We start from the raw sequence: 22,376 nt of genomic DNA, 5'->3' as shown, positions 1-22,376 counted from the left end.
AATTTCCTTGAAAAAATTTTTCTATTATTATTTGATTCATTCGTCATCATCATCATCAGTATGTTTGTTGTTGATGGTGTGAATATAAAAAAAATTTGCACCACATCTTATAGGAAAAAAAAATTGGCTGTCGAAAATAATGATTAATTCCACATCAACACAGGTAATTTGATATTCAATCATTCATCATTTTGACAACGATTGTTGTTTTACTGAAGGAAAAAAAATAAAAAAAAAACAATGACAGCCGTACAATTATCGAATGTGAATTTTTACTACGCAAAACAACGTCCAATATTGGAAGATATAAATCTTCAGGTACCATATGGTAAAATATATAGTCTACTTGGACCAAGTGGTGCCGGTAAAACCACTTTACTTCGACTTATACTTGGCCGTATTGAAGCCAATTCCGGTGAAATCCATGTACTAGGTGGTTTGCCCGGACAAAATAATCGTATCGTTGGTTATATGCCACAAGATCAGGCATTATGTCGTACGTTTACCGTTGGACAAACATTACAATATTTTGCCAATCTTTATCGATTAACGGGGAAAGAATTTCGTGTACGTAAACAAAATCTGCAAAAAATTCTTGGCCTACCCGATGATGATAAACGTATTTCAGAATTATCCGGTGGTCAACAAAAAATCGTATCACTTTCAGTGACATTTTTACAGCGACCAAAATTAATGATATTGGATGAACCAACAGTTGGTAGTGATCCAACATTGGGTGATTATATTTGGAAATATCTGCATCTACTTTGTCAACAAGATAATATTGTCATTATTGTTGTAACACATTATATTGAAGAAGCTGTACGTGCACATATTGTTGGTATTATGCGTGAAGGTCGTATGCTTGAAGAAGATGATCCTATGGCATTGATAGAACGTTATGAACAACGTACATTAGAAGATGTTTTTCTCTATCTTTGTCATAATGATCCAAAACCAAAAATTATCGATAACGATGATAATAATAATGAAACTGATAAAATTGATGAAATTATCGTCAAAAATGGTAATCATAAAACGATCGATACTATTAATCCGGAAGAATCAACATCCAACATGTATCAAACATCAAATTGGTCTAAAATTATTCTCAATTTATGGATACTGATTGTTTTGGTGCATAAAAATTTATCCAGATTTTTTCAACTAAACATCACTACATTAATATTCTTGATACCGGCATTTCAAGCTCTCATTCTTGGTCTTATGTACGATGTGGATGAAGTTGCGGTATTTGTTTTTTATTTGTATATTGAAATTTACCATGCTTATCATTCTAATTTTTTGTTTTCTTTTACCATTATAGATACCCATTGGTGTTTGTAACAATGAACCAGATCCATATTATTCTGTTCGTTTATTTGATTTTATTGAAAAAGTCGATATCTATTATTTGAAACCAAAATATTATGATAATGAAGAACAAGCAATGAATGCATTGAAATATGGCCATATTGTTGGCATATTGATTTTTGATTCAAATTTCACCGATGCCATGATTACACGTGTTAATGATCCAGATTCAATGACAAATGAAACATATCTATCAAGTATCATACGTATTCATATGGATAATTCAAATTTTTTATTTGCCAATGGTTTTATTGATTCATTACGACAAACTGTATATAATTTTCTTACAATGGTACATCAAGAACAAAATCTAACCAGATTTGAAGCACCAATAGATTTACATGATATAATCTATGCAAAAGATTCAAAATTATCTGATTTTCTTTTACCTGGTTATTTGATTGCATTCATTTATCTTTCACAATTAACAATATCAGCACAACTTTTAGTACAAGAACGTAGTGAAGGATTATTTGAACGTTCATTAGTGGCCGGTGTTAGCCATAATCTTGTTTTATTATCACATTTTTTTTCCAGTTTTGTTGCATCAGCCATTCAAGTTACATTAATGTTATATGTTGGATTATTTTTATTCGAAATGATTAATGAAGGTCCAATTTGGCTTGTATTCACAATGGTCATGGCACAGGCTTTATCTTCAGTTGCAACTGGTTTGTGTTTGTGTACACTTTTTTTTCATTTTTATTAATTTATTTTTTTGGAATTTTAGGATTATTAATATCATCTATAGTGAAAGAAGGATCAACAGCAACAATGTTTTCAATATTCATAACATTTTCACAAGTATTCACCAGTGGTACAATATTTCCACGTGAATTAGTTCCACAAAATTTTCAATATTTAGTCGATTTCAGTCCTATTGGTATACCATCACAATCATTACGTAATGTAATGTTACGTTCATGGCCAATAACACATCCAAATGTTTATAATGGTCTTGCATTGAATATTATTTCCACCATCATATTGTTGATTATTTCTGGATTTTTATTCAAAAAATTTTCCTAAAAAATTAATTTTTTGATTTTTTTTTTGGAATAAAAAAATAAAATAAAATCACCATCACTAGATGGCGAAAATAAACGTCATTTCAAAATTTGAATTTAATTTTTTTGTTTTTCATATTTATTTGTAACGTCATTTTTGGATTTTCTTTAAGAAAAATTTTTTTTTGTTCTCCCTTCTTTTCCCTTTATTTATAGGAGAAATAAGTCACGCGGAAATGAAGGAAAACATGTTTGTTTTTTTTTCTTGTTTATCACCATCATCATCATCATCATTTATCAATGGATTGAATTTATTGATAAACCACAATGTGCTGTGTTGTGTAGTAATATATGTGGTAATCAAGAAAAAAAAAGAAAACAAATAAGTTTTGTCTTTGACCTTGACCTTGGCATTTATAAATAGTTATTTATTAAGTATATAGAGAGCGAGAGAGAGAGAGAAATTTATTGAAAAAAAATGTTATCATACCGTTATCATGTTTTTCTGGTACTAAACGGATTGCCTGCGGTGTTCATTCATAATAAAATTTATTATATGTTTTTTCATCATTTTGGGTTATTTTTTTTTGCTGTGTTTATGTGTTATTTCACAACAAAAAAAATGATAAGCAAAAAAAAAATATGTTTGTCAAATTCCAATCGCAGTGTGAATTTTTTTTTGCCGGGATTTTTTCGTTTTTTTTAAATATATTTTTTTTCTGTTTTTCAATCCGTTATTAATTTCATTGCCAAGGACATGATGATGATGATGATGATAATGAAATGTTTTTTTTTGTGATTTGACGATAAAATTGATTATCAAGATCATCATCATCATCATAATGATCATTTTGACATTATTTATGATGATGTTGATGATAGAGATTTCTTTCATTCAATTTTTTTTTCCTGATCATAATCATTGTACAAAATATGTCACCAAAACAAAAAACAAAACAAAAACAAATGATGAAATCTGAAAACAAATGGTTATGGAATTTTTGGTTTTTTTGTTTTTTTTTCGTTCTTTCTTTCTTTCTTTCAATCACAAAGAAATTATGTAAAGCTTTTAAATGTATTTTATGTTGGATTTTTTTTCTCTCTCTCTTTGCGTGTGTGTGTGTGTGTGTGTTTTATAAGTTTAAATGTTGTGAATGTGAATATCACAAGACCATACCTGTCCCCTTGACAACAATCATCATCATGGTGATTGAAAATGTCCACGATGATGATGATGTGGTTTGCCATTTGAAATTCTTTTTTTTTCTTGCATTGGCCTCGATCTTCTTGTCATGTGGTAGTCACATTTAGTGAAGAATTTTTTTGTGTTTCTGTGTTTTTCCTGTCTGAAAAAAAAATTTCTCTGTTGTTGTATAGAGCAAAAAAAAAGTATGAGAAAAAGAAAGAAAAAAAAAATAACTAACACCTAGTGACAAATTACCATAGATGTACGTTCTGTGTATCCATGAATTATTTTGAATCAATGAATGAATGAAAAAAAAATCTAGTCTAAATCTGATTCCATGGACAACTTCACTAATAATGTGTGTGTGTGTATGTGTGTGTGTACTATTGTTGCTAGTTCAACGTGTTGCATCCAAGTGCAACAAGTGGTTTTTTTTTATTTGGCCACAAATCAGTCAACCATATTACGATGATGGTAAATGGATGAATGAATGAATTGGACAAAAAAAAAATCCCATACACTAGAACAAACTGCTTCATTTCTTTTTCTTTTTCTTCTTCTTCTTCTTCGAAATATTCTTGTCATATGGTAATAAATTTTAATGTCAAGGTCTTGGCCCTTAGATGATGATCAGATTGTTTCTGATGGCTAAAATAAGAGAAACAAAAAAAACGTTTTAAATAATTTTTTTTTTTTTTTGGTGAATAAATGATAAATTATTATATCATCGATAATAATGATTGAAAAAAATTTAGAAAATTCCAGATTTTGATTGTGAAAAGCAACAGGTCGATGATGATCGTGATCATGAATTTATAGAAACGAAAATTACAACACACACACACACACACGATTCATTTGATCAAAAATGGCCATTTAATCGATTCATTTATCCGATTATTTATTTTCTAATGGATCCGGATAATCAGGTATTTTTTTTCCAATGTTTAGAAATGTTTGGACAAAAAAAAAAAAAAAAAATAGACATTCCCGGAGAAAGTAGTAGTAGTAGTAGTACTACTACTATAGTAGTAGAAGTGATATCAGCATTGGTAGTAGTAGTAGATATCACTAGTTCCATTTCCGTAATCAAGTTGAATAAGTGAAATTTAAATGAACGAAAAATTATTAACCACATTGAATTGATTGATATTTAAAAGGACTAGATTCATTTCATTGGTGTGTGTGTGTTGACTGACATTGAATGTTTGTGAGAATAATGATGATAATGAAGATGGCATTGATGGTCATAATAATAATAATGATGATGATGATGATGATGATGATGTAAAAATTTTATATTTTTTTTTGTTACTTTTCATTATCCATTCACTGGTTTAAACTGGTGAAAAATTTTTTTTTTGTTTCTTTCTTTAGATTTAGTTGGTTTGTTGGTCGATTTTTTTTTGTGTTTCTACTTGTTCTTGAACTGCTTTGGTTGGTTGGTTGGTTGGTTTTTTTTTCTGTTTAGCTTTGTTGTCTAAGAGGAATGGTTGGTTGGTTGGTTGGTTGGTTGATCGGTCGGTTTGTTGGTTGGTTGGTTGGTTAGTCGATTGGTAGATCCTGAGATTGACTTTCTCAACTATATGTGAGCATGTGTGTGTGTGTGTGAAAGTGTAAACGATATCAAAAAAAAAGTCTGAATAAAAAATTTGATTTCAAAAATTTCGAAATTAAATTTTTTTTTCTCTAAAAATAAAGAGAAAAAAATTACCACTGAAACATTTTAAGAACCAGGGGAAATCACTGGAAAAAAAATCTATATAGCAGAATATTTGTAATATATATATGATGACCAATATATTGTATATTATACCAGGAAGATTGACTACTACTGATCTAGATTTCAATGTTTTTTTGACTTTATTTCTATGAAATTTAATTTTTGTTTTTTTTTGTGTCTAGAAATGACCATTATTTCAAAAGAAGAGTAAAGGGTGTGCAAAACAAAACAAAAAAAAAATGGACAACAACAACACCTGATGATGATGATGATGAGTGACCTTGACATGATGACAGTATTCAATAATAGTGACATAATAGTTTGTGTTTTCAACTTTCCATTTTTTTTTTTTTTTTGGTCCAGAAATTTTTCATTTTATTTTTCTCTCTTTGGATTTTTTTTTCTCTATTCTTCTTTTTGGTTTGCACAAATAAACCCATTATTCATTTGATTCTATTGTCCGAAAACAATTGACAAATACAGTGGACAGAAATGTTTGTAAACCAGTGTAACTAACGGGTGCAATTTGGATCTGTGTTTGTTTGCCTGTTACATTTTCAACATGGACCAACAATAACAATGATTTGTAAACAAATTTTCTATGGGTGCAAACAAATGTTGAAATGGAGAAAATTCAATCATATCCAATCAATAATCACACCAGGTAATAATAATAATAATTTTTTTTTAAATTTCAAGTTCAAGGTTCAATTGTCACAATAAATTTTGTTTTTTTTTCTCTCCTTTTGCTTATTCAAAACATGACTTGTTGCCATGTCTTTATTTTTCTTTTCTTTAATCATCATAACTAACCAGACGCAACAGGTTTCAACAAAAAAAAAATATTCAACAATGTTCACATGCAAAGACATTTAAAAAATAAAAAATTTCGGTTTCATTGTTTTCTCCCATTTTGTGTTTTGTTTTTCATTCATTCATTTCCATTTGATTTCAATTCAAATTCGATCAAATAACGGTATTGTAGATTTGTTCGTATATCATTTGTTATTACTCATGGAATCCATAACATTTGTCACGTCAAATGATGATCATGATGATGATGATGATGATGATGATATCGGAACCGTAATAATTATTTTTTTCTCCTTCATGATAAGAAATTAATTGAATGAGAAAAAGTTTGTTGACCAATGATTTTTTTTCTCTTTCTCTCTCTCTTTTTCTTTTTTTTCACTTTGATAAAATGATGACCGATGAAAAAATCATCATCATCAGCAATAGTAACCAAACATCGGTAATTATAATAATCCGAAATAGATCCGGTAAATAGGAAAATAGAAAAAAAAAATTAATTCTCAACAGGTTTGGTAAGATAACGTATCATCATCATCAGTTATAATGTTTTTCCCTCTCTTTCTCTCTCTCTCTCTCTTTCTTTTTTTCTTGTCATTGATTTCAAGTTTGAAGGTCATCGTCATCCGTTTTTTGTTGTGTTTTTTTTTTCACACATCAATTGACCGTTGGGCCAATCCATCTTCTTGGAATCTTTTTTTTTATCATCAAATATTCCTTTTCAAATTAGTATTCGAAAAGCAAAAAAAAAGTAAAAAAAAAATGATCAAAAGTTTTTTGACCACAATCATCATCATCATCATCATCAACAACAACAACAACAACAACAACAACAACAACAACCCAAACAAGAGTAAATGATAATCAAGTCCGATCGAGTTTTTTTTTCACATAATCATTTGACCATCATTTTCTTTATGTATTCATTCATTTATTCTATGGCCAATGACCATCCACAAATGTGTGTATATATTATGGATGGTTCCATCAACATCATTTTTAGATATATATACGAAACAGGTATCCACAAATGATTAGGATTTGTTGAACTGTTGGATAAAAGAAACCCTCTCTCTCTCTCTCTCTTTCTTTTTCCCCTCATCCAATATTATTTGATCCTGATTGGTTCATATTCTTGCTTTTTCATCAAAAATCTGTTCAAAAAAAAAAAATCATTGCCTTTTACAGTTGAGATCCACAGCTTACGGTTTATTGTTTTTTTTTCGGGTTCAATGGCTTGATGGTTGTATAGTTATTGATCATTTTGACGTGGAAATTTTTTTTCATATTAATCCTGTAGTACACATATGTGTGTAACATTTGGATTTATAAATTCCAAAATAAAATTTTTCACTTTTTATTTTACTTTTACTTTTTTTATATATATAAATAAAAAACCACCATCATTCTTTGTCCATTTATTTGTCTGTCGTCATCAACATTTGGTTATTTTTGGGTGACAATTCCAACAACAAAAAAAAAATTGTCGAAAAGAAAACCTTTGACCTTCATACAGGTAATCGATCACATAATGATCAGAAAAAAAAACAAAATCATTTGTCCTTGTTTATCATTGTGTGAATAACAAACAACAACAGCAGCAGCAGACAATTGCAGAAAACAGCAAAAAAAAAAAAAATTGAAAAATGAATAAAACAGGAAAACAACTCTACAATTATTTTGTTTTCCTACTTATTCTGGTTCCTCCTACTCTAGTTTCGACCTAGCCATGAATCAGATGACCTTGTGGCATATAATATGTGTGTGTGTGTGTTTGCTTTGCATTTTATTTCATTTCATTTTTTGTTTCTCCTTACTAACTGATTTTCATTGTGGTAATGAATGAGCATATACTAGACGTAAATTGAGATTATTAGGTCATCGATGTCAAGACCAAGGCCAAATTTTCAATGGCAACAACAGAAACCGGCAAAAAAAATGTCCAGTCTGTTTGTTTGAAAGATATAATTAGATGTGTGAAAAAAAATATTGATTTGGATTACCAGCTAACCTTGTTTTTTTTTTCATTGTGATTGAGTTGTTGTTATTGTTGTTGTTGTGGTTATTTATCAAATTTTAATTCAAATTTCCATTTCTAATCATCAAGAATCGAGTACAAATTCCACAATTTCTCTGTAAAAATTCTCTATTCTGTAATTGTCATTTGTACCATAAAATACATTTCATTCAAATCGAAAAATTTTGTTGTTTTTGATCCCGGATTTTTCAATCAATTAAATTTTCCCACACTTTTTATTCATTCGGATTCATTTTTGGTGATTATTTTCACCGGTTGGTTCTTGTTTTTTTTTCGTTTTCATTTAAACTCTTTTGAATTGATTGCGAAATTCTTTCAACTGGTTAGCACCTGATTTTGTTATCGTCATCTAGATTTTTTTTTCTTTTTTTTTTGGTCTTCATCTGAAACACGTTGAATTTCAAGTTGCGCGTACTTTTAAATTTTTTTTTCAGCCATCAATCTGGTCCCACACACAGTCAGACACAGACACAGATGCACACAAATTACGTAAATGACAAAAATTTCCAGTGCAATGAATAAATTTTGATGAATCACATAACCTTGATCGTTGAAAATTATTTATTTTTCATTGATTTCAACTGAAATTCATTCAGAATTTATTTATTCTTTTATTCAAGAAAATTCTGGTTTACAAAACACACACACACACACACACAGACACACAAACACACAAATGACGAAATGGAATTTAACTTTAAGAATCGTTTAATTATTAATGATGTTGAGAAATCATTTTCACAATCATTATAATAATGATGATGATGATGATGATATAAAATGATTTTTTTTTGATTGCTTCGCTGACCTTTACCACCATCAGCTATTACTTATACACACACACACACACAAAGTAAAGGTGCCCTTCAAAATTTCAATTGTCCTTGAACTGTTGCCCTGTGTGTGTGTGTGGATGTGTATAAATAATGTTTGCAAAGAATTTTTTTTTTCTTCTTCATCTTTTTCTTCTTGTTTTTAGCTGATTTGTCAATTCGTGAACATTGCATTTTTTTTATATATTTATATACTACACATTCCCTTTCGATTTTCATCATCATCATCATCATCATTCTTTTTTTTCATCCCCTAAACACCCCTTATTATTATTATTCTTCAAATAGAAAGGAATGTAATGTACAACCTGATTTTATTTTATTCAAACTTGAATCAAATTCACATTCTTTGTGTGTGTGTGTGTGTGTGTGTGTGTGTGAAGTATACGATCTCAATAACCAATTTTTCATTTTTGGAAAAAAAATTCGATCATCGATTTGATTTTTTTTTTTTTGCTGCAATTCATGACCAAAATGAAAAAAAACTCTTTACAACAACAAAACTGGCTGATACTGGAATGGAAAATTTTTTTTTCTGTGTTCAATTTTGACTGAATAAATGAATGGCTCGGTTGTTTTCTATATATATTATGTTTTCATATAACCTGTCTCATTATTATCCCGTCCCATTATTATTATTATTGCTGGTACATTAAATAATCGGACTGGCTGGATTGGTTCGATCGATTGAATCGATTGATCGATCAATCGATTTTTTGTTTTGTTTTCATGATAATGGCCGGACAGCGCCCGAAATTTTACATTTTTTTTTTATTCGAATCAATTCAATATATATCGAATCAATACACTGAATGTTTGTTTGATATATTTGAATCGATCAAAATCGATTGAATAAAATTAAAAAAACTCTACCATCACACAATCATTATATGATTATTATTATTATGGCCATAGTAACCATATGATCATCATCATCATCATTATTTGTTGAGCCTGGATATGTTTATACAAAAGGTGCCTCCTTTTACGATAAGCAGAACAACAACAACAACAAAATTCATTGAAACAAACTCCACCTTGATAGACTATACTCCCCCTTTGTCCTAGACATTAAAAAGTCCTATACAAATGGGTAGGACCCAACAAAAAAAAAAAATAAAAATAATTTCACCTAGTGAAAAAAAATATGGATCCAAATCAAAAAAAAAAAAAAAAAAAAAAAAAAAATTGACTACGTCATCAGTCCAAATATTATTATTATTATCATTGCTGGAATGATTCATATTTGCAAATTAAAATGACAAAAAAAATAAAATAAAATAAAATAAAGTGTGTCTTTAGGATAGGAAAAAAAACGAATAGAAAACAACAACAACAACAACAACAACAACGACAACAACAACAACAACAACAACAACGACAACAACAACAACAACAACGACGACGACAATAACAACAATAATTTTTTTTTTTCTAAAATTTCAAAAAAAAATTTTTTTTTTTTCATTTTCTACATTCAACACACACACACACATAAGGTGTGAACAGAGAAAGAAAACAAAACAAAAATAAATAAATTGAAAAAAAACCGAAGCAGACGTTTATAAAACGAAGAAAATCGTTTCGTTTTTTGCACGTCTCTTTTTCAACAACAAAAAAAAAAAAATTTTTTTTTTTCGTCTTCATCATCATCATCATCATCATCGTCATCAAGTGTTAAGTGTATCCATCTGTTTGTGTTTGTGTATGTATGGTGTTTGGTTTGTTTCGATAGAGGTCCAAGTTGATTTTCCAATGGTTAATATTTGTGTGTGTGTGTGTGTGTGTCTTTAGTGTTTTTGTCGATGTTTTTCTTTTTCATCTATCCGTGTCTGTTTTTTTTTTTTTTGGTTGTTGTCTATGTATACGGGATATCTATATAAATATAACCAGTCCGTTTCTATTAGATTGCATCCATTTAGATTGAATCATTCATTCGATCACCATCGTCATCATCGAGAGAGAGTAACATTGACAAACATAAGTTGTCAGATTTTAGTTTTATTCATTTTTTTTTTTTTTGCTGACAATTTTTGGAACCAAGAAAATTTTTTTTTTTGTTTTTTGTTTTTTGTTTTTCGCTTGTTCGATTTTCAAATGACAATATAATCATTTTGTGATTAGCATTCCAGAAAAAAAAGAAAATCGATAAAAAATGCATTCACAACGATCATCAACAATTTTGTTTGTAAAAAAATTCATAAATGAACAATTATCATCATCGTCATCATCATTATTATTATTGGCAAATATTCGATCAAATTGTTGGACAAAAACGATCCAACAACAATCACAGAGAAAATTTGCACATTTTCCAAAACAACAACAAACCCGGTATAATCTGGTCAATAAAAAAAATAAAATTATCGATATTCAACGACATAATAAACGTACAATTATGATACAATCAACAATCAATAGACAACAAGCAACAGCAGCTATGGATACAACAACAACAACAACAACGATGACGCAATCCGATCAAATCCGGTGTCCATTTCATCATCATGATAATATTGATCATAATCATCATCATCATCATCATCATTATAATCAATTAAAAAATGGACAACAACAATATCAATCATTTGAACAGATACCAACACCGGCCGGATTACCATTGATTGGTACATTATATGATCTTATACGTGCCGGTGGTGCTGAATATGTACATCAATATTGTGATAAACGTCATGAACAATTAGGACCAATTTATCGTGAAAAATTGGGCAATGTTGAAGCAGTATTTATTGCCGATGCTAATCTAGTACAACAAGTATATAAACATGAAGGAAAATATCCACAACATATGGTACCAGAACCATGGATTATTTATAATCAAAATAAAGGAATTAAACGTGGATTATTTTTTATGTATGTTTTTTTTCTGTTGACTGTTTTGTTTTTGCAAAAAAAAACCTAATAATTTTATTTCATATTTTTTTAATAGGGAAGGAGAAGAATGGAGTATACGTCGTAGTGCATTGAATAAAGTATTCTTAAAACCGGATATCATAAATGATTATACGGAAGTTTTTAATCAAGTTGTCACCGATATCCTGGACAAATGGTCAATGAAAATGGTAGAAAATCATGTGGATAGCCTATTGATTGATGGTCTTGAAAAAGAACTATACAATTGGTCAATTGAATGTAAGTGTTGTATTTATAAACCCTTTTTTTTTGTTTTGTTTTGTTTAGCTACTGGGAAACTGTTTCATGACACCGGGACAGCTGTTCGACAATAATTGAAGTATATATGATGATGAAAATAAAATTTTTTTTTCGTTTTTTTCTCCCTATATTCATTACTAGCATTAGGAACAATGATTTTTGGACGTCGTCTTGGTTGTATAACACCACAACCATCAAGTGCATTACCTGATATACATGAATTTGTTAACTGTGTACAAAGAATTTTTATTGAATCATCAAATATGCAATTAATACCACCAAAATTGGCACATTATTTTCGTTTACCAGTATGGCGTAGATTTGAAGATGCAGCCAGTAAAGCATTAGATTTAGCATTTCAATATGTGAATGAAAATGCACGACAAATAAATAATAATGATGATGAATCATCAATGAATAATCAAGGTATTATTAAACAATTGATGAATGATGGTCATATGCAATTAGATGAAATCAGTCGTATAATTGTCGATCTATTTATTGCTGCTGCCGATACGGTATGTATGTCAATTGTGTATCATCAATAATTATGATTATGATTGGAAAAAAATTTTTTGGAACAAGAAAAAAAAATCAATATAAATTTTCTTTACCACTTTTCTATTCATTTAAATAAATAGACTTCTCATGCAACACAATGGGCATTATATCTATTATCAAGACATCCAAATGTACAGGAACGTTTATGCGATGAAATTGAACAGGTTACCGGTGGTGAATCGATTAATGTAAAACATTTACAAAATTTATCCTATGTTAAAGGAATAATCAAAGAATCATTGAGGTGAATATTTTGTTTTTTTTTCTTTTCAATTTTTCGAGGGAATACCTTTTTTTTTTTGATTTAGGGTCATATGATGATGATGATGATGTTAAAACCTGTTTTTTTTCTTGTTCACTAACTTTGATTTGAACAAACAAAAAAAAATTTTTCATTTCTCATCACTTCTTCATTCTTTTTTTTTCTTTTTTTTTGATCTTCACAGACTTTACCCCGTGGCTCCATTTCTTACACGTTATCTATCCGATGATCTTATACTAGGTGGTTATCATGTACCAAAAGGAGTAAGTTACACACACAATTGATTAATGGTGGTTTTTTTTGGCCATTCAATCAAATGGGTTAATATTTGATTTTTTTTTCTCTCTCTCTATTTAAAAATGATTAGCAATTAGTCGTCATATCATTATTTACAACTGGTAGAAAAAATGAATATTTTGATGAGCCAGAAAAATTTCAACCCGAACGTTGGCTACGTGATCGTCAAAATGGTCGTAATCGTGTTGCCAATAGCCATGCATGTTTACCATTTGGTCTTGGCGTACGTAGCTGTATTGGCCGTCGTGTTGCCGAAATTCAAATGCAATTTTTTCTATCACGAGTATGTAAAATCTGTACCCAAATAATTAAATAATTATCATTATCATCCATATATATATATATATATAGCTTGTACAACGATTCCATATTCGTCCAACAAGTGATAAAGAAATTGATATAAAATTACGTATGATTACGACACCGGAAAAATCGATTGATTTAATATTGAAACATCGATAATCGATAAACAGATTGATGAATGATGAAATCGAAATGATCACCGAAAAATAAAAACAGAGAGATGGCGAAAACAATGATTTGGCCACACTTGATGGGCAATGAATCAATCAATTGTTGTTTTAAACGATTTTTATTATTATTATTATTATTACTAGATTATTTGATATTTACCATTTTTGGCTTTCGTATTTTATATTTCACAACAATTTTCATTCATTTTTATGTTACATTCCATACACATTCCATGTTTAGGTTATATAAATTTTTTTTTCAAATTCCGATCATCATCATTTTTTTGAATCTTTTTGTTTTCAATCAAATTTTTCTGTTTATCATCATTGATTTTTTTTCTCATTTTCATTTGATCATTGGAACAATCAATCAATCATTCATTCATTCATTTTTAGGCTTTTTTTCATTTATTTTTTTCAATTTTTAATTTATTTTAGTGTTTTTTTTTCTTATTGAATTAGTTTCAAAATTATAGAAATTTTAATATTTGGAGACATACACACACACACAAACGGAGAGAGAGAGAGAGAGAGAGACAAATCTGAGAAAAAAAATCTCTTTTTTTTGTCACAAACACTATCATCATATGTGATATATTGATATATATCTGTAACAAACAAACAAACAAACAGAGAAATTTTCAATGATGATTCATACGTGTATATATTAGTAGTATTTTACAACAATTTTTTTTTTCGTTCATATTCTTGTGATATATATATATACATTTACATTTAAGATTTATTGCTTTTTATTATATATCAAATTGAAATATCAAAATAAAAATGATACACACACACACACACTAACATACATACAGACAGACAAACAAAATAGTGACAACATATATATATATATAATAGTTTTATTTCCATTTTTTTTCTCTCGATTTAGGTAGATAATTACACAACTTTTATTATTATTATTATTATTTTTCTCTATGTGTGTTTTTGAATAATAAAATGTTTCATGTTTTCATGTTTTTTTTTTATTTTCAGATATATATATATTCAAATGTTGATTGTTAACCAACGACATGGTGTTTTAATCATCATTTGATCAATTTGTTTAACATTAATACCACGACTAATCATTTTTGGTATTACATTCAATAGTATATGTGAAAAACCATGACCGGACCATTTCATTAAACGATGTTTAGTATGAATATCATGTGATATTGTTATATGATCATCATAACCTTCATTGATTAATTTTTGAATCAATCGTATACGAGTAGCATCATTGGGCATATCAAAATGACTTGCTGCCTCATAATAAGATATTTCTGTGCCAAATAAATCAAATTCACAAATAACACCTGTATGAGCAAATTCAATCAATTGTTCGATATCTAATGTTCCTGAAATTTTAAAAAAAAAACATTTAGATTATTTACTATGATTAGCAAAAATTACTAATGATTAACAAACGTTCAAGATGTGACATGATAGTTTTTGAAACAATTCCACCAGCTTCAGTATATATACGGATAATTTCAAATGGTGCTTCAGAATGACGACCAGGATGAATGATAACGGGCACTCGTAATTCATTTTGTAATTGAGCAGCTGCAATCAAAACATTTTTTTCAAATGAATCAATAGGCCAACATGATCCAAGTTCACCAATAACACCGGGTCTGATACCATTAACACCAGAAATCAATTCATTTTTCATTGTTTCATATAGATTTTCAATCGATTTGGATCGAATCGATTCTGAAAACGCTTGATGTACATAGAAACCAGTACTACCAATAATATTGACACCAGATTTACGAGAAAATTCGGCCAACTTTGCTAAATCTGTACCAAAAGTGGTGACTTCGACCATAGAACTACCACCATTACGTTTGAAAAATTTCAATTCATCGCCGATAGCATTTTGTACGGCTGTACTAGTCAAATCTAGATTATCTTCATGAGTATGTGGATGATAGACGGTATGCCAAAGATTTTCTATTGTAACTGGTGTTGAATTCAAATGCGAATATTTATTCTCCAATGGTTTAGGTACAAAATATCGCGTATAAGCTTTATGATAAAGATGTTCATGACATAATGTAAATCCTAATTGATCCGGTTTGATTGGACCAAGCACTTGTAATAACAATGAATAATCAACAATATATTAAAATTAATGAAAAAAATTTTATTCAAATCAATACCTGTCTGAATATATGACTGATGAGTTGATGTATTCATGTTTTGTTTTGTTTTGTTTTTTTTTCTATTTAATTTCTATGACAAAAAATAATAAACACCTGTTGAGTGCATAAAATTCTAGTGACATCTAGTGTACATTTTATTATTTTTTTCTAACAAAATTTCTAAATTACTAAATTTTTCTTATGGATAACAAATTTTCTTATAAAATATAATTATGATTGGAATATTCCAACAAATTAATTCAATATATCGATATTTTGTAATTTGAAAAATTCGTCCACATGTAAAACCAAAGCCATTATTGGTCATTGTCTGTACGAATAGATTTGATTTGATTGAATATGGCCAATAATGTATTGATCTATTGTTTCGATTACGATGTTTATTACGTAACCATTGTGATCGTGCAATCATCTGCATTATTGATTTTGCAATCAATTGATTGCATGTGAAAATATTTGCCAATCGTGAATAAACAATGGTGACAAAAAAAAATTCCGATACCATTGACAGAATCAATGCTGTGTTGGTAAAACCCAATTGTTTTTGACGGCTATAGAATATACACGATATTATGATGCATATTTTGGATATGATTTCCATATAAAACAAAACTATTTGAACGGTTCCATTTAGTTGGATTGTTTCAGCATAATATCTAACATAACGACTTTGGAATCGATTCCATATTAATTTTTTTCTCCATTCCATTATTATAAGAATTATTGAATCGTTTTTCTGTCCACCATTCACATTTTGTTTCAGCCGAAATAATTGTTGTAGCTTGATTTTGATATATTCGACTAGAAATAGCAGAAAATTCATGGCAATAAAAATTTGACCAAACATTTCCCATATAGATAGGACAACAAATGCCATCAGAATTATCGAAATAATCGATTGTATGAGATCAATATGGCCATCACGATGAAGAATTATTGTACCATAGATGTATAGTAAATTGGTTAAAAGCATTAATAATTTTGAAATTTTAAAAGTTATTCTACTAAACATATTTGATACGACGTAAAAATCGATAAGATATTTTCGACAATCATTTCGTAATTGATTATCAACATATGGTAGATTATCAATAAAGAATTCATTCCATGATGAACGATATTTGAACATTCCATAAAATAATCTTATCCATTGCCATTCAAGTAATGCAAATACAATAGCATATTGTAAGGCTATTAGATCCAAACGTTGTGAATTTAACATTTTTTCAATTGCATTGGTATTGATAGTTAAATGATTATCGAGACGTATACCAAGTATTGCTAAAAATATCGTTGAAATCCATGCATTTAATAAGATACGAATAGCCATTTTAAATGTCGAATAATTCCATTGTATTGTTCGGCGGCGATAATCTTGAATAGAATAATCCACACGAAATACATAACGTTTCCATGAATGAAATCCATCCCGAAGAATATCTTCGATTCCTATATTATTTTTGGAAACTTTGTTGAATGGACGAGTCATTTTTTATCATGTCGAGTTACTTGATATATTCAAATCCATATCAATACTAACCACTTTATTCGGATTTTTGAATCGAAAATAAAATCTGGAATATGAAAATCATCAATGTTATCAAATTCACCTTAAAACGTATTGACGTCATTATATGACACGTTATAAATGAATAGCATTCGATTCACACCAATTCACCGTAAATAAAAAGGTGTTTCATTTCATATGATTTTTGACATTTCTATGAAAAAACTGATTTTTTTTTTATTGTTATTGCCTAAAATCAGCAATTTATTTTATTTTGTTTTTTTTTCAAATAAAACTCTAATGACATTCAATTTAAATTTTATATTTAAAATTAAAGATAATGGTACTGTTGTTGAAAATTATGCTATATCAATATTGACAATGCAAGTAGAATTCAACCAAAAGTAGAATCGATTTTCAATCAACGTGTAACATGTTTATATAACATCAGAATATACGGTATATTCAACATTATCAATTCGGTAAATTTAAATTTATTTATATGAAACATATGTCCACAAGTGAAACCAAGTCGATTATTGACCGTTGCCTGGATGAATAAATTTGATTTCAATGTTTGTCGCCATCGAATCCGTTGAACAATACGAGCATAAAATGTCGATTGTTTGTTCTGTTGTACATCTGAAAATTTATGCCGCCATTGTGATCGTATCAGCCATCGTAATATGGATTGGAGACATTGTTCATTATATGTAGGCAGAATAGCAATAGGTAAATACATAATGTTGACATATAGAAAAACAATAATGAAAATGGTTACGAGAAATGTATTCGATTCGACCATTTTGATTTGTTGACTATAAAACACACAGGACATCATTATTGCTGATTTAGCTATCATTTCCATGGCTAAGAGAATAACTTTTGCTGATTCATTTAAACGTGAAATTTTTCTATAAAGTATAATGTATTCAAAATAAAATTGATTCCAGAATATTCTTTTAACAATATATTGTGATACATTGGCGTGATATTGCAGTAATGTTGATGATAAATTTTTTAATTGTTTGATTTTTTCACGAAATAATATGAGAAAAAATAAAAAAAATGTACCAGAAATGAAAAATTGACCCGACATGTATATGATATTAATAAAAATTAGAATCGAAATTGGAATACTAGTGATAAATTGAATGAAATAAATATTGTCATCCAAGTATGAGAAAAAAGTAGAATAGAGAAACATTATGCATAGAAACATCGACCATAAAATAACCGTGAAATAGATGAATGTAGTAATGAATTTTGTGATTGAATGATATCGAATTAGATATCGTTTCATTTTTAAATCAATTTTTGTTTTATCGTCGGAAAGATCAAAGGCCAAGAAATCTAGATAACGGCAACTATATGTTATTGCTTCCTTTGAAAAAAATAACCATAACCATTCTTCAATCAGACTCAAAACAATAACTTCCATCATTATCAAATCAAATCTTTGAACATTTAGCATTTGTTCATAGAATTTGTAATCCAAAATGAAATCATTTTCCGGCCAAATAATAATAGATGTGATTAATAGAATGAATGTCCATGTATGAATCGTAATCCATATTGATGGTCTGAATGTTTCATATGTTTTCTTGATTCGATGATTACGATATTCAGCCAATGAAAAATTCATTCGAAAACTATATAATTTTAACAGAATCAAATCATCTGATAACATTTCCATGATTGATACATCATCATTTCGTCGCATAAATGTAAAACTAAGATTTCTTATGATAACGTTTAAGATGGATGACATGATTATTGTAGATGGAATCGTACTATTTAATATGAATTCAAACTAAATTTGATCGTAAATAAGAAAAACCTGAATAAAAATGAAATGTTGAATAATGAAATGAGTTGATTTGTCATATTATTTCAGTTATTATTCTATAATTCGATAGAATAAGTAATATTTTGAAAAAAATAAAAAATGAAATTGCAATTTATCTCAAGCTTTTACTGATGATTTTATTAACAAAATTCTATGGAATTTTATTCTCTGATGGAAACTTTCAAAATCGAATCGGGAAAAAAACTGAAAAATAATTGCACTACCAAACCAAAATGTATTGAATAAATTCGTATTTTTTCATTGATTTTTTGTTTTTTTTTCGTTCGATTTTTAAGAGGAACTATTTTTTATTACTTCTACCCACAATGTTTACGATATCGATCTAAAACATTGCCAAAATCATTGATCATTAGGAAATTTTTTGTTTGATTTTTGAAAAAATTCTGTTTTGTTTCCATGGCTATCAATGTCATTTTGGATGGGTGGTATGAAAGAAGAACTTGAATATTTTGGATAACAATTTTGGAATTCGGTGAATAAAAAAATTTTTCGGGAAAAATATGTTTTACTCCTCAAAATGGGGGACAACTGCATGTTAAGATGGCCCCCAATTAGCGTTGTTTTGATCGTTCATTGTAACCGCCGCTTTATTACTGTATTCACTATAGAAATGTTTTATTTTTATTTTTTTACCCTTTCTTTTATCTTCACCTTTTTATAATGTAGTTATCCATCTACTTGTAATAACAATGAATAATCAACAATATTAAAATCTAAGAAAAAAAAATTTTTTATTCAAATCAATGCAATAATAGATTTTTTTTTTCGTTGCTTCAATTTATTATTTAGTCAATTGGTCATGATGTACACTTTTTTAGAAATGTTATGGTCATTTTTCATGAAAGAAGCTTTGATGTATCATTCTCCATGGATAGATTTATTGGCGGTCGATATACCAATTCATGAAAAAAAATTCACTACTGAAATGCGACAAAATTTAAACAAAATCTTTGTATTAATAAATTTCATAACAACAATAACCTATTTGAATTTGATCATCTTAATATTTTCATTTAGTATCATTATGAATTATTTGTACTTGCCATTTTATTTGGATAATCGCATTACAATGATACAATTTTCAACTTGTTTTCTATTATCAATGTTACTTGTAATGAAAGTTATATCATTAGCTTTTCAATTATGTACATCAGGAAAATTATTCCTGTTCTATTTATTGTTCTTCACATATCGTATCAAACAATTGTGCAGGATTTCATGGTCGATATTCAATGCATCATTTTATTCATCATATTTGGCTAAAAAAAGATTCTGGTTTCAATTCTTCCATGAATACATTATCTTGTATGACACAGTTGCTCGATTAAATCGATCAGCCAAAATAGCTTTATTGAGCATTGAATTAATAAACAAATCGTTTATCATATTTGGCTGTGTATTTTACAGTAAACAAACTAGAATGTCCGTTGTTAACGTTGCATTTATAATATCTGCAATAGTAGCATTTATTTTCACCAATTTTGCATATTCACGTATAGCCCGTATACCTGAATACAATAGAAAATGTAATCAATATTTACTTCAATGGTTATCACGATCACAATTTCAGAATAAAAGATTGGATGCTTCAATCAAACGAATGGTTGAATTACGGACAATAATCAAATCAAATCTATTCGTACAGACAATGACCAATAATCAACTTGGTTTCACATGTGGCCATTTATTCTACATAACTAAATACAAATATAATGAATTGATCTTGATGAATATATCATTGATATTGATGTTCTATAAACAAATTTCAAATTTAGATTAGATTAACATTCATTCAAAAAAAATAATCATTTTAATAAAAGTTAAAAATTGTTTCACATGTGGTCCATTATTTCATATTAATAAATATAAATTTATAGAATTAATCATGTTGAATACACCATGGATTTTGCTTTTTTACAAAAAAATTTGCACTCATCAATCATTGTATCATGGTGAATATTCTTTATAATGATGGAAATTTTCTTTTTTCATTTTCATTCATTCAAAATGAATGAAAATTTTGTTTTTACCATTCCCAATAATAAAAACAAATGATAAATAATTTTATTGATAGAATACAAACGACACATATTTTTTGATAATTATGAACTGATAAAATAAAACAATACAATAATTTAAGTAAATGTTACGAAGAATAGAATAAAAAAAATCAATCGTTTATGAGTGGAAAAGATTTTGTTTATTCAATAATTTGAGAGAATTTTATTCATAAATTAAGGATAATCATGTTATCGATCATCACCATTCAAATGCGAAAAAATTTTTATTCAAATCAAGACCTGTCTGGATGTTTGACTGATGAGTTAACAATTTGACTACAATTTATTCACAATAAAATTCGATTTTTAATCAACGTGAAACATGTTTATATAACATCAGAACAAACGGTATATTCAACAATATCAATTCTGTAAATTTATATTTATTAATATGAAACATATGGCCACAAGTGAAACCAAGTCGATTATTGGCCATTGCCTGGATGAATAAATTTGATTTCAATGTTTGTCGCCAATGAATCCGTTGAACAATATGATCATGAAATGTAGATTGTTTCGGTTGCACAACTGAAAATCTTTCACGCCATTGTGATCGTATCAGCCATCGTAATATGGATTGAAGACATTGTTCATTATATGTTGGCAGAATGGAAATACGCAAATACATAATGTTGATATAAAGAAAAACAATAATTAAAATGGCCACCAGAAATATATTCGATTCGACCATTTTGATTTGTTGACTATAAAACACACAGGACATCATTATTGCTGATTTAGCTATCATTTCCATGGCTAAGAGAATAACTTTTGCCGATTCATTTAAACGTGAAATTTTTCCATAAAGAATAATGTATTCAAAATAAAATTGATTCCAGAATATTCTTTTAACAATATATTGTGATACATTGGCGTGATATTGCAGTAATGTTGATGATAAATTTTTTAATTGTTTGATTTTTTCACGAAATAATATGAGAAAAAATAAAAAAAATGTACCAGAAATGAAAAATTGACCAGACATGTATATGATATTAGTACAAATTAGAATCGAAATTGGAAT

General features: G+C 28.3%; 3 protein-coding genes across 3 annotated transcripts; 2 read left to right on the top strand and 1 right to left on the bottom strand.

The window, feature by feature from the left end:
* The first annotated feature begins 59 nt into the window (after positions 1-59).
* LOC124496514 (ABC transporter G family member 20) lies at positions 60-2,480 on the top strand. The gene is made up of 3 exons (XM_047060032.2): positions 60-1,251; positions 1,328-2,045; positions 2,105-2,480. Exons 1-3 carry the CDS (start codon positions 241-243, stop codon positions 2,401-2,403), a joined length of 2,028 nt encoding a protein of 675 aa, XP_046915988.2. The 5' UTR covers positions 60-240; the 3' UTR covers positions 2,404-2,480.
* Positions 2,481-10,530: 8,050 nt separating this feature from the next.
* On the top strand, positions 10,531-14,002 carry LOC124496517 (cytochrome P450 315a1, mitochondrial). The gene is made up of 7 exons (XM_047060041.2): positions 10,531-11,848; positions 11,925-12,127; positions 12,290-12,666; positions 12,790-12,953; positions 13,156-13,234; positions 13,339-13,551; positions 13,620-14,002. The coding sequence occupies exons 1-7, from the start codon at positions 11,130-11,132 to the stop codon at positions 13,728-13,730; spliced, it is 1,866 nt and encodes a 621-aa protein (XP_046915997.2). The 5' UTR covers positions 10,531-11,129; the 3' UTR covers positions 13,731-14,002.
* A 592-nt stretch (positions 14,003-14,594) lies between these two features.
* Positions 14,595-16,019, bottom strand: LOC124496832 (N-acetyltaurine hydrolase). Its single transcript, XM_047060393.2, has 3 exons — positions 15,913-16,019; positions 15,176-15,844; positions 14,595-15,105 (listed from the first exon to the last, which is right to left on the bottom strand). Exons 1-3 carry the CDS (start codon positions 15,947-15,949, stop codon positions 14,753-14,755), a joined length of 1,059 nt encoding a protein of 352 aa, XP_046916349.2. The 5' UTR covers positions 15,950-16,019; the 3' UTR covers positions 14,595-14,752.
* Positions 16,020-22,376: the final 6,357 nt, after the last annotated feature.

This window comes from Dermatophagoides farinae, chromosome 7 (assembly GCF_024713945.1).
Source record: "Dermatophagoides farinae isolate YC_2012a chromosome 7, ASM2471394v1, whole genome shotgun sequence".
Classification (NCBI taxonomy): Eukaryota; Metazoa; Arthropoda; class Arachnida; order Sarcoptiformes; family Pyroglyphidae; genus Dermatophagoides; species Dermatophagoides farinae.
This window is presented reverse-complemented; position numbering and strand designations above follow the sequence as displayed.

Excerpts from the sequence above, each read along its gene's own strand:
- LOC124496832 (XM_047060393.2), bottom strand. The coding sequence starts at position 15,949 with ATGAATACATCAACTCATCAGTCATATATTCAGACAG. Across the intron at positions 15,845-15,912 it reads TCAGTCATATATTCAGACAG|TGCTTGGTCCAATCAAACCG; the intron begins GTATTGATTTGA and ends TGTTATTACAAG. Across the intron at positions 15,106-15,175 it reads TATCATGTCACATCTTGAAC|GAACATTAGATATCGAACAA; the intron begins GTTTGTTAATCA and ends TTAAAATTTCAG.
- LOC124496514 (XM_047060032.2), top strand. The coding sequence starts at position 241 with ATGACAGCCGTACAATTATCGAATGTGAATTTTTACTACGCAAAACAA. Across the intron at positions 1,252-1,327 it reads ACGATGTGGATGAAGTTGCG|ATACCCATTGGTGTTTGTAA; the intron begins GTATTTGTTTTT and ends TTACCATTATAG. Across the intron at positions 2,046-2,104 it reads TTTATCTTCAGTTGCAACTG|GATTATTAATATCATCTATA; the intron begins GTTTGTGTTTGT and ends TTGGAATTTTAG.
- LOC124496517 (XM_047060041.2), top strand. The coding sequence starts at position 11,130 with ATGCATTCACAACGATCATCAACAATTTTGTTTGTAAAAAAATTCATA. Across the intron at positions 12,128-12,289 it reads ATACAATTGGTCAATTGAAT|CATTAGGAACAATGATTTTT; the intron begins GTAAGTGTTGTA and ends ATTCATTACTAG. Across the intron at positions 13,235-13,338 it reads GTTATCATGTACCAAAAGGA|CAATTAGTCGTCATATCATT; the intron begins GTAAGTTACACA and ends AAAAATGATTAG.